The following is a 17,697-nucleotide window of genomic DNA, read 5'->3' as shown; positions in this document are numbered from 1 at the left end:
CAACTTCCAAAAAATTGCTAACACATTAAATGCCCAAGGCATTTTATTTCTAAATTAAAAACAGACTATTTAAAACACTCAAGTTTATTTTTTCTTTATTAAATATTGGGGTTTTTTTCTCCTTTTTTTGCTTTATTCCCCTCCTTTTTCCTGCAGTGCGTGCCTCATTTCTGTGCTACAGTTTGTATTTTTAGGTAGCTGTATTTGCAGCTAATAAAAGTTATTGTATTATGTGGGGGTAAATTCATTTCAGTTTTCTTACTCCTGTTTACTAAAATTAAATGAAGTTATCATCTAACAAGTAAACTCACACTGTAACTAATTCACGTCTCTGTTGATGAGACTTGGACAAACATTTTATGCTCTGCCATGGTAGCCTGTATGGGATAAAGTCTTGGCTATTATTCCACCGATTCCACCGGAGTGTTTAAAGGGTTTTGGGTTGGTGTTTGGGTTTTGTTTTTTTTGTGTGTGTGTTATTTTTGTTGTTTTTGTTGTTTGGTTTTGGGTTTTTTTGTGTTTTGTTATTTTTTTACTCCTCCTTTGTGTGACTGAAACACGTGGCACGGGAAGGAAATAATTTCATCGCCTCTTCCCGGTCTCTGGGCTATCCACGCGGTCACGCTGCCCGCCCGCCCACACCGGCGCCCGCGGGGCGGGGCCAGCCGGGAGGAGGCGCCCTGGGCCGCGCGTACCCGCACGCGTCCTTCTGTCCCCCCGCGTCTGCGGAGTGGTGCGGCCTCACGCCGTCGGAACGTGAGAAGGAGGCAGAGCGAACCATCGCGGAGCGGGGGGGGAGCGCGGCCGGCGGGGTGCCGCTGAGGGCTGGGCGGAGGGAGGCGGGGGTTTTAGCACGGGCCGGGGGGACGCCGCCCCCAGCGGGGCGGACCCGGCCGGCGATGGCGGCCCTGGGCTGTCTTGTGTCGCCGGGGTTTGACTCCTGGTTTACGCATTAAAAGTAGTCATTGCCCTTGAAACACCTGGGGGTGTTCGGTAGCGCTTGTTCCCGGGGGAAGTTATCGTGCGCCTGGTTTTCCCGCACAGCAGGTATCGGGCCTTGTTGGGTCGGACAGGACGGCTCGGCGCCGGCTGACGGCACTTCAGTAAAGGCTGCGGAACGAGCTGCCTTACAGAGCTCTGCAGTCATATTTTATATATGTAGAGATACACTGATAAAATATGCTATCTTATACATTATTATATAGATGTATTATAATATGTAGAAAATGTATTATCGTACACATTGTATATGCTATACAATATACGTCATATAGTGTATCTATAAAACATATGTTATACACTATACTCCATAAATATGCATTCAATATGACTGCAGAGGTGTCTTATATTCTGTCTTAGATATAGAATATATAATATTCTTACATATTCTAATACTTATATATGTAACTTGCATTATATAGTATATAATATGTTGTATATATTTTTATACATGTATACACACACACTACCTCTTTTATAGAGGTTAAGTGGCTTAAAAAACTGAAATGGCAATTTTGGGCCAGGATTTAAAAGAGGCTCCTTTAAAAATACTTTTTAAATAATTCAGTATAATAATTGCATAAAATGCATATAAAATACAACATATGGTTGTTTACTATTTTTATTCCATACCCTAAGTGTTCTTGGCCAGGCTGGATGCTGGTCTCTGCTGCCTGGTCTAGTGAAAGGTGTCTGTGCCCGTGGCAGGGATTGTTCGCATGAGATGATCTTTAAGGTCCCTTCCAACCCAGGCCTTTCTATGGCTCTGTGACATTTTTTAGTAATGCTGCTGTGCACTTGTGCTGCCACAGGTCTGGGTATTTTAGCACAAGTGCCCAGAAGCCCCTTATGGTCTTCATACAGCTCTTTCTATTTCACCAAAGAGCTGGGGATGCCAAGTTGCTCTTTGGGCAAGGCAAAAAGCAGGCAAGCTGTTGAAGCCTGTCTTGTAGGTGTTGACAGAGCTGTACTGCGGCCTCTGCCCTGCTCCAGCATGTCAGATGTGTGCGATCAGACTGGCTCTGGACTGGCAGTGGCCAAGGCAAGGAAAAGGAACTACAGCACAGTACAGCACCATCACTGCTTGGTGTAGTCCTCTGGTCTTTTCTCAAGTACTTGTTCTCAACAGAGGCCTTCTGCCATCACTTGCTGTGCCTCTTGTTATGCGGAATCTGGTGGTCTTGCCTTCAATGGAGGTGGTGCAGTGCTCCACATCTTGCTCAAGCTACTTGAGATACTGTCCCCTGACAGTGTAATAACTCGAGGCTGGTAAAGCATAGGTGGAGGTGGAAAGAGAGGGAGTCTTGTCCTAAAAGTGTAATTACATTAGTAGCAGAACCAGGACAAGTTTATTGACTCTTGTTTGAGGTTTCTAGATCGTTCTGCCTGACATGAAGGTTGAGATGACAATATTCTCAACTTGGTAGTGGTGGGACATACACTTTCCGGTGAACACACGCTTTTTCCCTTAGAAGAATGAGGCTGTTAATGCTCATTGTTTCTGCCTCCAGCCAGCTGTGGTTAAAGCTCCAGGGGAAATTTTGTAGTAAAACCAGAGAGTGCTTCACAGGCCACAGTGGTGCAAAGTCATATTCATCAGCAGCTTAAGCTAGAAGAGCTCACTAGAGGCATTTCCAAAGTGAACATTTCTTTGCCATTATCTGTCATAATTCATATTATTCCTCATTACAGACAGAGAAACCATATCCCTTTCTTCAGTCATTCTTTCAGGCTGTCATGTAAAAAGCAGGTTATTAATTTAATGTTCTTGGAATGTTTTCCACACTGTCTGCTTTACTGTTGTGTTTGTCTTTCCCCACCCCCTCCACCCCGCTCCATTTACAGGAATGTGCCTGATTATTGCCACCATGTTCTCACAGTGCTCACAGGATCTGTTAAGGATTGCAAATCTTCATCTCCGGAGTCTGAATTTAAATCTACATTCACAAAACCACAGAAGGGCTTTCAGCAAGTCACTGCCTGCATGTCGAAGGAAAGTAGTTGTTACAGGTATTGGCTTAGTGTCTCCTCTTGGTGTGGGGACTCAGTTTGTGTGGAAGCACCTTCTGGAAGGAGGCAGTGGGATTACATCACTAGATGGGGAAGAATATGCAGGCATCCCATGTAGAGTGGCTGCGTGTGTGCCAAGGGGAAACAAGGAGGGTGAGTTCAGTGAAGAAAGCTTTGTGTCGAAGTCAGAGATCAAATCCATGAGTTCTGCCACTGTGATGGCCATCGGTGCCGCAGAGCTTGCAATGAAGGACTCTGGCTGGTCTCCCCAGTCTGAACAGGACCGCTTGACTGCTGGTGTGGCAATTGGGATGGGAATGGTTCCACTGGAAGAAATCTCTGATACAGCTGCCTTATTTAAAACAAAGGGTTACAATAAGGTCAGCCCGTTTTTTGTCCCAAAGATTTTAGTCAATATGGCGGCAGGCCATATCAGCATTAAATACCAACTGAAAGGGCCGAATCACGCTGTGTCGACCGCTTGTACCACAGGTGCACATGCAGTTGGAGACTCCTTTAGATTCATTGCTGCTGGCGATGCTGATATCATGTTGGCTGGAGGGACTGAGGCTTGCATTAGTCCTTTGTCTTTGGCTGGATTCGCAAGAGCCCGGGCCCTGAGCACGAGTTTTAACTCGAGCCCGAAAACAGCGTGTCGACCCTTTGATTCGCAGAGGGAGGGGTTTGTAATGGGAGAGGGTGCTGCTGTGCTGGTCTTGGAAGAGTATGGACATGCCGTACAAAGAGGTGCTAGGATCTATGCAGAAGTTTTGGGTTATGGACTGTCCGGTGATGCTTGCCACATAACAGCACCTAATCCTGAGGGAGATGGTGCATTCAGGTAAGAACTCTATGTTGTTTATAATAGCTACTTCATATGTTAACTGTAGTGGATACATTTGTTTCTGTCATTGTATGTTTTTCACAGAGAAGGGATGTTCAGTCTTGAATTAACATTCCAAAAGCTTGAAAATGTGAAAAATGAAAGAGCTTCCAGTTCTCAGTAGAATCAACCTTTTTCCATAGAGTTATGAAAGCTTTCTCAGTGTGAAAACATTTTTCCTTTGGTGCATACAGCTGCTCATATAAATAAGTCTCAATGGAAGCCTCTTTTTAAGATGTTTGTGGGTGAGATAGAATCTTTACAGGTTCTCCTTCACTCTTTTTCCATCAAGAAAATAGACACACACCCCCCCTCCCAAAAGCTTGTTATTTGTTGCAAGAAATCTCAGGTGATGAAAGCTGTAGGGCACTTAGAAGATCTAGTTTGTTAGAATATTCAGTACTTCATTCAGATATAGCTAAGAGTGTTGGTGAAGGAGCATAGCAGAAATACACTTTAGTACTGTTTAGGGAGGTGGTAAAGCTTCATCAGTGTTTATCTCATTAAAACCAGTTCACAAGTAGATGATACTCATCTAATCATTATCATTGACTTAATTAAATTGTCGGTTAAATTACATGTGTAAGTTGGAGAGTTTGTGTAGGATGAGTACTATGGTTGGCATTGGAATCTTTAGTAAAGATTTGGTTTGCCTTATTCTGAATGTATGTGAATATTTAGTACTAAAAGTCAATATATCACTGCACAAATAGATCAAACTTCTGCATGGTATTGTAAAGCTGTGTTTGCATCTTTATAAGGTTAACAGATTTTTCTAGAACTGTAAATACATTGTGTTTCCATCTATGCTTTTTGATTAAAATTTAATTGTTCTGTAGACTTAAGTGTGAGATGAGTAATCAGGAGTGTCTTTATCTCATATTTTCAGACTTGTTTACCCATGAGATGATATGGCAATATATTATAATAGAATTTTTGTGTATTTTATGATTGCAGTAGCATATAAATTAAATTCACAGTAGGAAGAGTTGAAAGTTAATCTGAGTATCTCCAAACTGCTGAGCATTTCCACCCATGAGATAATACATTTTAATACTGTCTTCAAGCCAGTAATTTGTTACTGCAGTGGTGTATGGATTAAATCTGGAATGTATGTGCTTATCTCACTTTTCTGTAGGAATTTCATTTGCCACATAAAAAAAAAATTTGGAGAAATATATTTTTTGTAATCTTCTAATAATTGCTTCTGTTGGAGGCTAATATGTATGTTGAAATAAACCAGCAGGAAGGGAGAGGCAAAGCCAGACTCAGAATTGTGGATATAAAGAGTGTCCTACATAAGTAATCTGGTATATCCTTAAGTGAATAAGTTCATTGCAGATAATGTATTTAACTAAATTACTTTATCTCATACTTATCAGTAATCTCTTTTGCCTGAATCTCACTATCTAGTGACAGTGAGTGTCAGTGGCCTCCACCCTAAGCTCAGCTGGATGCTTCTAAGGGTAGAAGGCTGTAGTAGAGACATTTAAATTTGTCCAGAATCATATGCTGTCTGTTTTTGAGCTTCCTTTTTTTTTCATAAATTTCAAAAGAGTCAGTGATCTTTTGCTCAGAGGTGCTTTGTTGTTACGTGCAAGGAGAGATATCTGATTCATCTTCTTTGAGGGAAATCTGTGAGAAATTGCAGTGTGGAACTGTGTTGATCCTTCCATGGTTTTAAAAAAAACCCCATGTTTTAAAGAGGCAGTCACAGTGCACAAGTCGTCAGGAGTCAAACAAAACATACCATGCCAGGGGTTGAAGAGTGTGACTTTCAGTAAATTTCATTATAAAATGAAATATAGGAATTTGTGCTATCTCCTTTACATTTTCTGGTCTCTGGATAGCATGAAAAGAAGCTCATGTGGAGGATGACTGCAGATTTTTTCTTTCATTTCCCAGTATTTTTGTTGGGGAGCACATATCTAAATTTTTGTAATGATATCCGTAGTTATTTCTCTCTCAAATGTTTTCAAATTTTACAGTGAAAAGGTCATTTGATGCATCAATGTAATCTGTAGAGACTGATTTTTATATCTTATTTTCTTCTTCTTTGCATTTTTCCTGGCTGTGCAATTTTTAACTGCAAGTCTGATTTTGTAGTGGGCCTCACTTTTATTGTCTTCCTCTGGTACTTAATGTAGATGCTAAAGTGCTTAGTTAGATGAGTTAACCTCTTGTCATTCACATCTCTGCTAAAGCAGATTTTCACACTTGATAAACATTTTAAAACAACCTATACTTTTGGTTTGTACATTTGACAAAAATACATTGGGCTGATCAGCATTCTGTTGTCTTCTCCTTAGGTGCATGTCTGCAGCAATAAAGGATTCTGGGATCAAACCTGAAGATGTAACATATGTCAATGCACATGCAACTTCTACACCTCTTGGAGATGCTGCTGAGAATCAAGCAATCAAGAGACTTTTTAAAGATCATTCACATAATATTGCAGTTTCCTCAACAAAAGGAGCAACAGGACATCTTTTGGGGGCTGCAGGAGCTATTGAAGCAGCTTTTACTGCACTGTCCTGCTACCATGGGATTTTGCCACCTACTCTAAACTTACAGAAAACAGAGGCAGAGTTTGATCTCAATTATGTTCCACTGACAGCTCAGGAGTGGAAAACTGACAAACGGCGTATTGCACTCACAAATTCATTTGGCTTTGGTGGCACTAATGCAACTTTGTGCTTTGCAAGTGTTTAATTTATGCTGTCAATTGTGTGAAAAAATTGCACCAATGATGATTTTCTGTACTGCTGTCTCTGGTGTGTTCTGTAATATTTTCTCAGCTTTGAGAGTTGCTCATTTGATACATAAGAACTTTATTCACCCTAACATTTGCACCAGTAATTCTTTTAGAAAGAGGGAACTTCTTTTATTCATTTTAATAAAAATAAAGATCTATTATTTGTGTGATGAAGAAGTTTTTGTTCTTGACTAGAGCAGGAGACATGGTTAAACCATGTTAAAAAATATTTTTCCACGCAAAGAAAGAAATTGTTTGGCGTCATTTATACAAAAGAGAGGCTGGCTAACAAGCTAGGACGTCACACCTGATGAATTAACTGCTTGATAGTGCAAGATTTATGACTGAGCTCCCCTTTGTTATGTACTCCATATAGAATTCTGCCTTTTTCCTCATGGGTGGTTGTCTCATATCATAATTCTTCCACACAGGTGATATTCAGGGGACAATAATGTAGACAGACAGTTACAAGATTCCTGGCACTGGTTCTTTTTCTTTTCATCTTTATTCATTTCTATGTGTTGTGTTTCCTCGTTGGCCATGAGCTAATATTGAGGGATGCATACAGCATGGCCTGTACATCTTCCATGTGGCACAGGGATAGAATTAGTAGGTCAAGACCTGTTGAGTTCTGAAATTTTGTACAAGCATAGTAAGGTAGATATTCGAGTATGGCATTGAGGATTTCAAAAATAGTTATATAGAAAGGAATAAGTGTATTGGGAAGTATCTGGTTTTTCTGCCAAATGGAAAAGTAGAACTAGCAAAATTTGTCAAACAAGGCCTCTTTTAGGAAAAAAAATTGTCTTCAAAAAATAAATCTGAGAGAGCAGGAACACTAAACTATCCCTAAAGCTAACATATTGATGAGAGTGTGTTTTGCAAAGAAAAAGTAAAGGACTTTGTCTATTCCTTCGACACCAGCCAAGCATATTATCCAAATAGTGGCTTGATTGATAGTGCATATATGAGTGAAGTTTGATGTTCCCATTGGTGGGTTAGTTCATTAAAATTCTTTTCACCAGTGTTCTTTTTGAAATTGTCAGTCTTAGCCTTTGACCTGTGTAAGTGGAGGCAAAGTAACTCCACTTAAACTAGATTTAAAATAAACAACATAAAAAGTAGCAGCACTTCTAAGTAAATTTCATTCTGGAGTGAGCTTACTAAAGGGCTATCATGAGGCTGAGCTGTACCCTAAAATTTCATTATTTATACAAATGGTGTGAATGCTGATATTGAACAGCATAATTTTTGCATTTGCTGTCTTTACTGAATAGAAAGTTAAAGAGGTTGTTGTGAAAAATGTAGTTGGGGAATGATTAAGACTACTTCAGAAGCTGAGTTCATGTAGAACATTGCAGCTCAGAACAGATTAATGAATAATAAGCGTGAAAGTAAAATGATATTTTAGCAAAGGGAAAATGTGAAAGCATACTTGCTGTCAGAGAAAATACCAACAAATCTCTTACCTTATGCTAATTAACAATGGCAGTACAATGAATGAGAATCTGGATTGCATGCAATATAAAAGGCAAAATATAAAATTCAACAATACCCTCTGCAAATTATATGCAAAAAGAAGTTGATTTAAATAATTCAGACTCCAGGAGAGGGCAGGAGGGCAGTGAATGTGGAGGAAATCATCCAGGAAGCTTCTTCCGGAGACAGTGTTTTTTCAGGTATTTGTGATTCCCGGGCAGAATAAGGGAAGTCTAGATAGTGCTGCATTATTGTGGTCTGGAAGTACAGTCTAACTAACCTCACCCAGTCTTGTTACAGAGCTGCAGACCTGTAATTAATACTGTGACAGAGATGCCTCCTTTTCCCTCTGATAGCAGAGATCGTGGCCCCAGGAGTGTTGGGTACAGGCTGCAGTGTGCTAACCATGAAAAGATAGATGATACTGTCACAAAGAAAAATAAAACAAAAATTGAAATTATTAAAAGATTTTTCTCTCTTCAGCCCACTGCAATTTAATCATCTGGTGCAGGTAACCTTTAAACCATGAAAGCTTTGTGACAATAGTTATTTTAGGTGTTTTGATTATGGATCATTTTAAGATGCCTAGATGCAGTAGTAGAGTACCCTGTAGGGAATCCAGATTAAAAAAAAAAACTTAATAGAGCCCAAAGTTAACCCCTATTTGAAATTTTTTAATATAGTTTTCATTTTTATGTACTTTTTTTGAATCATATCTTTTTATCACATACCCCACTAAGGTGATCAGGGACTACTTACTGCTAATCATGCTTTATTATGGTAGCTGCAAACATTAAAGGAAAATAGATCTGTATTGCTCAACTATTAAGTGGGCAAATGGACCGACATATTAAAACAATGCTCTCCCTTAAAATGCTCTTTTCATCTTCAATAATTGAGAGAGATAAGCATCCAGGGTCTGGATTAAAAAAGCTTCCTATTTAGACTTACAAGTTACTAACCATCTCATAAACAAAACTTGGAGATGCAGCTAGAGTGTTTATTTTGAAGTCTACTTCTCAAGTGGTCCAACACATCTGTGAGAGCCAAAGGCTCCAGGCAGGACCAGAGAATGGCTGAGGCTGGAGATTGCCTAGTCCAGCCCCACTGCTGCAAGCAGGGCCAGCTAGAGCAGGTTGCTCAAGGCCGTGTCCTGCTGGGTTATGAGTATCTCCCGGGATGGAGACTCCACAACCTCTTTAGGCAACCTGTGCCGGTGCTTGGTCACTCTCACTGTAAGAAGTTTCTCACATTTCAATGGAATTCCCTGTATTTAAATTTGTGCCCATTGTCTCTTATTCTTTCAGTGTGCCCAGTGCCTCTTACCCTTTCAGTGGACGCTACTGAGAAGAGTCTGGCTCCCTCCTCTTCCTTCCCCCATTTAATCATGTTGATAAGACCTCACTGGAACTTTGTCTCATCCAGGCCAAACAGTCCCAGCTCCCTCATCCTCTCCTCCCATGTCAGATACCCCAGGTCCTTTATCTTCTTTGTGGCTCTTCACTGGATTTATTCCAGTATGAACACATTTCTCATGTACTGGGGAGCCCAGGACTGAACCCAGCTCTGCAGATATGTCTCTGATGAGTAGGGAAGGATCATCTTCCATGAGCTGCTGCTGCTGTTTTTCCTGATGCCCACGATGATTTTGGTGTTCTTTATTACAAAGGCAGCTGATCCATGAGGACCACTGAACTTGTTTTGTCAAGCTACTTTCCAGCTGGTTAAAATATTGTTAAGATTTGAATCAAGGATCTTAACTTAAGCTAATATTTTTATAAATAAATGCATTTGAAACAAAAATTGGAATTATGGTAACTTACCTGAACTCATTTACTTAGAGAAACCTAATAAAAATATGTGTTATAAAAAATGCAAACAGCATATGCCTGCTGAAATTTAACAAAGATCAAGCTGCTGCTCAGGGTTAATTGCTGTCTCCAGAAGCAGTTTTTTAAAATGATAAACCTAATTTAATTTCAGACTTGTTCTGCAAGTGTAGAGAACAAATATTCTTCATGTTAGTTTACTGCAGATCACCTTAGTTCAGTGTGAAGAAGTTTTTTACTTAGGTATACAGTGTATTTTTGGCTAATGAATGAATTTATGATATAATGTCTTGCCAGTTCCTAAATTATTTCAAATTAAATCTAGTTAAAGTTTGAAAGAAGCCCTGAGCAAAAGCTTTTATTTTCAGTAAAAATGGGGCTCATTGTTTACAAATATGATAATAAAAATCAACAATAGTTATGTATTGTAGTTATTTCAAGGCATCTATGGCATACTTTTGAATAAATAGCTAACTAACACAATCTTTGCATGCAAGTCAGCATGATTTCCTGCTTACTAGCCTTTTTCTAGCATGGATACTTTGAGTGTACTCTGGATTATATTTCATGATTTCTCAGGCCATGAGTGGATCTGTAGTGAGAAATGCGTGTTACCAAACACGGGTGTCTGACAATCAGCCTTGTCCTGTCACCCTTCCCACCATGCCTGACAACCAGGGCCATGGATGGGACATCCATGCTGGGGGGCTGTGCCAAGTCCCTTGGTGCTGTCGGAGTGTTTGGGGTGCCATCTTTGTGGGACCACCCTTTGGACTCTTGTGACCAAAAGGGGAATGGGAAAACAGGTGGTACAAAAACATCCAGGGAGTTTGCTCCCAGTTCTCTGTGACCTAATTTGTCTTCCCTTTTGTGTTATTTATTGATTTATTTTTTAAAGATGGGCTCCTGATTGTTTTCTAAAGCTAGAAACAGTAATGAAAAAACTAGGATGAAGGCAGTTTTATAACCTAAGCAAAATGTGCAATCATTTCTGCTTGGGCAGTAGACAGCACTCCAAATTTTGTAACAATGATTATTAATTTTAACTTGGTAGAAAGCAAATTTCCTAGCTGCAGTTATTGAACTGTAAAGAAATATGCCAATATCAATTGCTTCTAGCCAGTACCTCTGTGTAGGAAGTACAATAATTTTAGTATGATAGCTAATGTACAGTTATATCAAGATGCTAGCATAGAGACTATTGCAGCCCAAGGTCTCCAACAAAATATAATATGAATGAAGTGAAATAAAGTTGCAATAAGAAGGATTAAAAAAAGACCAATGCTCATGAAGGGCAGAAGAAATGCAAACGAGGAACTATAATCAAAAAAGAGATTAATATTTTTTAATATGTATCTTGTAGTTCTCCTGGAATGCTATAAAGCAGATCAGATGCTAAATAGCTGGACATCCATGCAATAATTATTATAATTTTGTAGTTTTCCTCTTTTTGTCATTGTCAGGATTTTGGCGTTAAAGGTTATTGCTCTAAGCAGCAGTCAGTTGTTTCATGCCTAATGGACCATCAAACAGTCTCTGGGCTGAAACAAGACATAAAATGTATTCTAGGAATTCATTTGAGAGTCAATTTGTATGATGTTTTGGGAGGGAGGGAGGGAGGGAGGGAGGGAGGGAGGGAGGGAGGGAAGGAAGGAAGGAAGGAAGGAAGGAAGGAAGGAAGGAAGGAAGGAAGGAAGGAAGGAAGGAAGGAAGGAAGGAAGGAAGGAAGGAAGGAAGGAAGGAAGGAAGGAAGGAAGGAAGGAAGGAAGGAAGGAAGGAAGGAAGGAAGGAAGGAAGGAAGGAAGGAAGGAAGGAGATGGATTGCTGACATTGAGCTTGATATGGAATATTTGTATACAATAAGTTCTGAAAGAGTGACAGAAAGCTATAATTCTATCTGCAATTTAATTATTTTTATAGGAGTATTATAATTTTTTTCCCTGAGGATTTTTTTTTTTCAAGAGTGGTATCTGGCCTAGGGAGGCTTACATGTAGCTTGGTATAGTCTATCTGTATTTATTGTGGATTTTTTTGGGATCACCTAGGAATGCTCAGGGCATTTCTTAAAGTTGTGATGGCAATACTCTCAGCTCTTGAGAAAATTTGATATTGTTTAGCAAGTTCAGCCACTTCCATAATTGTTTCTATTGGACCAGACAAATTTTCCACACTTGGTGAACACCCTAAAGCCCTTGGGTATGTGCAGGGGGCCAGGACAGTAAAATTGAGGTTGTACTTTCTGGTCCTGATCTAACAAAATCCAATCTGCAACAAGCCTAGAATGGATAAAGAGAAATGCTGCTGGCTGCAACACACCAAAAGGAGTCTCTGGAGACAGGCTTGTCCCAACTCTGCCCTTTAGCCATCCATTCCTTTCACACTAAAAATTACTTAGATATTTAAATCAATTAGTTCACCCAATGATAGGGTTGTCTCAACTTTGTCTATTGAAACATCAGTGGACAGAATGACTCCTCTCTTGAATGGAAAGTAAAGGCCAGAGCTGTGCATAAGTGGATAAAACTGAATTTGATCTACGTTCTGCAAGCCATCCTTTGGTTTAAAAAATAGTCTTAAGCACACCTTTAATTTAAATATCAGATGGAGGATATTACTGATTTTCACTCTTTGTATCAGAACATAAGGGAGTTGCCTCTGTTTCCCTTTTTAGAAAAGAAAGAGAATAACAACCTTTGTCATGGATGCAAGTCAGTTTTTGTCAGTGCATTTTTTCACATTAATGTAGGCAAATTACTCATTGCACAAGCCCTTCTTAGCAGACTATGTGGGGGTGGAATTTATAGAAATAGCTCTTGCTGAATTTCTTCAATAACACAGAGAGAAGGATTCAGATTAATTTAGAATTTAAAAAAAAAAAAAAAAAAAAAAAAAAGAGCCAGAAGTTCTAAGAAAAACAGATTCCTGACACTGCTACTAAATAGTATAGGGAGTCTAACAGAGCAACGAAGACAAAGAGTAGTAATTTCTCTATTCACATCTGTTTCAGAGACATTCTCTTTGTAATTCAGCAATATAAGGTGGCAAGAGAGTAGAGGACACCTTTGTTCTGTTTTAGGTAGCTGAAATGTGTGTGGAAGAGAGTGTTCAGAATAACAATTGGTGAAGCCCTTGAAAATAATAGAACATACTCCCCTAGAGGCAACTGTAATATCCAACAAACTAGGTGAAGTTACCGCTGGATGCATTTGAGATTCTTGCTAATGTCATGCTTATAATAGGAGTGAATAATTCGGCCTTTATTCAATTAATTAGTCTCTGTTTCTCCTCTGACTGGCAATGATTGGTTGTGATGGTTGTGTTTTGAATGTGAGTGTCTTTCTGCTGGGAAATGGACTGACACAAAAGATCTCACTCGCAAGGGTCACCTTGCCTGAAATAATCATGCTTGCTTAAGACCTTAGCTTTATTTACTATTTAGAGCCACAAATTTTACAGGGCTCCTAGGAATAAATGGTCACCAGGTCACTGGGACATCCTCATTTCTGTACTGAATTATTTGTTCCTGGTCTGGAACTACACTGTCCTCTTTAGAAACAGATTAAAAAGGTAGTATTGTGGTTCGCACGCTGTGAGCCAGGGTTTGCTGGCTGATAGCCAGATTCATTTGCCAGCACACTGGTCTGTCCTGGAATGTTACAGATTCTTGCACTGGGCCTTATTGGTCTGTACCTCATGATGGATGCTATAGGATCACTTTAGGATTTCTGGGAAGAATTTTAATATCTTTTCCACTCAGCTCCAGTAGGTCTCCAGAGGAAACCTTAAAAAATGCCCTGGTTAAAGAGTGTGTGCTTGATCCTCTGGCCATACTCAGTGTAACAAGCTCCAGAGGCATTTCCACCATTAGAAAATGCTCATGAGGAAATGGATTTAACAGGCTGTTTATGTCTGTGACACTTAAAGGTGAAACGATTGTGTCACAACAGTCTGAATATTAAACATTTTAAACTAGCATCAACTGTCAATCTTATGGGAAGAAATTGAATGGACCTTTGATGCTTTGAGAAGCAACTACTGCTGCCCTGAGCACTACTGTTTGTCCATCTGTAATGGGTTATGCTGGGGGACCAGTGCAGAGCCATCAGAAACCACAGAAGAGCATCTTCTGAAACTGGGTAAAACTGGTGAGCCTCCATCTGCCGAGAACAGCCACTCCTGCTCCCCGAACGTGCGTCAAACTCAGGCTTGGCTGGTTAGCCTTAGGGTGAAGCTTAGGGTTTGGCCGAAAGTATGTCCATGCGAGGAGCAGTTTTGCGGGGAGACCTCTTTTCTCCGCCTCGGAAGCGGGACCCTTTTCCGCGGCACCATGGCGCGCTGGGCCCGGCCGAGCGGGGAAGCTGGCGGGCCGAGCGGGGTGAGCACACGATGGCAGCAAAATCCCAGTTATCCCGGAGCTCGGGCCGCCGCCGCTGCGCCCGGCGCCCCTGGAGGCACGGAACGCCTTGGGATGGCAGGGACCGCTAAAAGTCTTCTTGCCCGATGCCCTGCAGAGAGCAGGGACACCTCCCACCAGACCAGATTGCTCAGGCATTGCTTTCCTTTTCGAGCAGCCACCGAGCCGCTGCTTACAAAGGAAAAGAGCGGGGCACAGAAGAAAGACTAAACACATCTCATCCAGCCTTTGTTTTTCCTTCATAAAGTTAATCTGAGTTCCTCTGTGAGAATTAAACTCGAGTTTGCACTGACTTACTGAAGGGCACAGACTTTGAAGGGGTCAGCAGCTCTTCAGAGCCTTGACGATACTCCATTAGGCACTAGAAGCACAGGCAGAGCAGTGAAGAGGGGAAATGATTCCATGTTTCCTAAGCAGCATACTGTGCACTTGCTGAAAGGAAGGAAATATGAGATTAAAGAAAAATAAATTGTTTAAATATGCTGCAGTGCTTGGATGTCTCTGCTGATGCAGAGAGGGCAGGAGAGGTCCCTGTTGCTGTTGGCTCTAGCCCTGAAGGAACCATAAAGCTTGAAGTTAGGAGTATGTTTGGGATAATTCAATATTTGCCGTGACTCACTCTTCTTGTTTTGGACCTTCTTCATGAGTGTTTTAGGACCACTTATTTCCCATTATAAATTGCAAATTAATTGAGACAGTTTAAGAATCCATCTACTTCACTGGATATTGAGTGTGACTCAGACATTGTTCCTGCTCTTGTTCCTTTTCTCCTCTGGCTGCATCTCTTGACACCTCCATTATGTGTGGAGTGGCCTAAAAGACTGAAAGAAAGGAAGAGTCTCCTGAGAACTGTTTCAAAATTCCTAAATTGCATTCATAGGCAAATGATAACATTTATTGCATAGTTCTTGTGTAGAGGAAATAGTAAAGAGAAGGGAAGATTTTTTAAAAAATTAACATAAAGAGAGTGATTGTTCCTTCCTCGTGCTTCTTTGTAATGGACCAGGTAAAATACACCTAAAAGGTTTCAGGGATTTGGTCCCAAAGATGCTTTAGGTGTTTGAGGTTGAATTCCAGACCTGGTCTGGCAGAGGGAGGTACTTCCATGGCTTCTTTAGCGCAAGTGCCAGGTCCCAGGGTTGGGGGCCCTGGGCTCAGGGCTGGCTTAGAGCTGGTGTAGTGGGGGCTGCCCACTCCAGCTGAGGAGAGAGGCTCTGGGAGGACTGGCCCCTGCCTGTAGGAGCTGCTTTTGGCTGAGGCCATATTACAAGGCCAAATGCCAGGTCCCGCACTTGGGTCACAACAACCCCAGGCAGTGCTAGAGGTTTGGGGAAGAGCGGCTGGAAAGCTGCCTGATGGAAAAGGACCTGGGGGTGCTGGTGACAGCAGCTGAACATGAGCCAGTGTGTGCCCAGGTGGCCAAAAAGGCCAATGGCATCCTGATTTGTGTCAGCAACAGTGTGGCCAGCAGGACCAGGGCAGTGATTGTCCCCCTGTCCTCGGCAGTGGTAAGGCCACACCTCAAATCCTGTGTTCAGTTTTGGGGCCCTCACTACAAGAAAGACATTGAGGGGCTGGAGTTTGTCCAGAGAATGGCAATAGAGCTGATGAAGGGTCTGAAGCACAAGTCTTGTGAGGAATGCCTGAGGGAACTGGGGCTGTTCAGCCTGGAGGAAAGGAGGCTCAGGGGAGACCTCTCTGTGACTGTGTGACAGGGGTTGTAGCAAGGTGGAGGTCAGCCTCTTCTCCCAGGTAACAAGTAAGAAATGGCCTTGAGTTGCCCCAGGGGAGGTTTAGATTGGATAGCAGAAATTTTTTTCATGGAAAATGTTGTCAAGTATTGGAATAGGCTGCCCAGGGGAGTGTTAGAACCACCATTTCTAGAGGTATTTAAAAGATACGTGGATGTGGCACTTGAGGACATGGTTTAGTTGTGGATTTGGCAGTGCTGGGTTAGCAGTTGGACTTTATGATCTTAAAGATCTTTTCCAACATAAACTCTTCTATGATTCTATGAATATCCCCAGGCTGACTTACAGTTATCTAAGATGGTGCTTTTTGAACAACCAGTGCACTCTAGGAATGTTAGGGAGCTCAGCTTCAGATTTCTTTCAGAGCCTTTCCTGAGTTTGTTGCTCAAATCTGCCTACCTTAAATTGTAAAACTGCTACTGCCTTCAGCAGGAATAAGGCTGTCAGTCTGGCCAAGAGCTCCAGTACTCTAAGAAACCTGTCTGTTGCTACAGGTGTGCTTGCACAGTGACTTGCATATCTCAGAGGAAATAAAAAACAGTCAGCTGAGAGAGCAAAGTGGGGTTTTTCTCCCTGATTTATGGAGCACATAATCCAAACCAGTCTCCTCTAAGCTAATGCAAGAAACTTTACATCCAAGACACAATGATGTCTTTTTATTGACTCTAAACACTAGCCAACCCTTTGCACATCTCTGCATATGGCTATGTGTGTGTCAGGACCCTGTGGGCACCTGTAGGCTGTAATTGCCCTCAGGGCCCTCAGCTGGGACCCCCAACCACTGGGGTGTGGTCCTGCACAGGACCTATTTAAGCTCAGATCCAGCATCTGGGCTCATCCTGTGTGCTATGAGTTTTCTGTGTGTCTTAATTGTAGTTCCCCTGCTCTCCCTGATATATTGTATGTCCATTCTGCATTGGTGGTAAATCCCAGTTAACATCCTGGCCTTTGGCTGAAGATCGCCAGGTGGTTGATGGGTTCTGTTGATGTTTATAAATATGGCAGATCTAATCAGGGAGATGAGCAAACTCTTGCTAAGAGGGGACTGACTTCAATGTACAGGTAAATCAGATCAATTACAATAATGCAATCGTTTTATGTTGTTTGCATTTTTAAAATATCCTGATAAATATGATAAAATATGAGAAGAGCTGGTCTTAGCCCTGTGTGTTAGTCTCTTTGGGTAAGCCACATCTAAGGAAAGTATTTGTACTTGTGTCAGTTTCTGCATTTTGTTAAAAGTGTAACTTAATTTAGGTTAGTATCAAAGGACCCAGAAGGTCAGGACTATTGTGCTAGGTGCTAAACATGCATTCCTTTTCCCAAAATCTAAACAAATGGACTGATAATGGAGCCATTCAGAAGAGGAGGTAGTGTTAGCCCTAAGTGTGCTGTTGAGTCTTTTCAAAACCATTGATTCTCCAACTCAAACAAAATGTCAATAGACTCCTCAAATTTTCTGTATTCAACCCTGACCAGTTAGGATGAAATTTAGAGTACAGGCTGCTCCTTACCAAGAGCACCTTAGGATATTTGATGCTTTGTTTCTTTGCTGGTGCTTTGGCTCTAAAGTTATA

The 17,697-nt window shown here is 41.2% G+C and overlaps 1 protein-coding gene across 1 annotated transcript; it reads left to right on the top strand.

The window, feature by feature from the left end:
* The first annotated feature begins 907 nt into the window (after positions 1–907).
* OXSM (3-oxoacyl-ACP synthase, mitochondrial) lies at positions 908–6,799 on the top strand. The gene is made up of 3 exons (XM_068206687.1): positions 908–1,047; positions 2,845–3,850; positions 6,202–6,799. Exons 2-3 carry the CDS (start codon positions 2,847–2,849, stop codon positions 6,602–6,604), a joined length of 1,407 nt encoding a protein of 468 aa, XP_068062788.1. The 5' UTR covers positions 908–1,047; positions 2,845–2,846; the 3' UTR covers positions 6,605–6,799.
* Positions 6,800–17,697: the final 10,898 nt, after the last annotated feature.

Source organism: Anomalospiza imberbis, chromosome 1 (genome assembly GCF_031753505.1).
Source record: "Anomalospiza imberbis isolate Cuckoo-Finch-1a 21T00152 chromosome 1, ASM3175350v1, whole genome shotgun sequence".
In the NCBI taxonomy this organism is placed as follows: domain Eukaryota; kingdom Metazoa; phylum Chordata; class Aves; order Passeriformes; family Viduidae; genus Anomalospiza; species Anomalospiza imberbis.
Note: the sequence above shows the minus strand (reverse complement) of the source record. Positions and strands in the feature narration are given on the sequence as shown.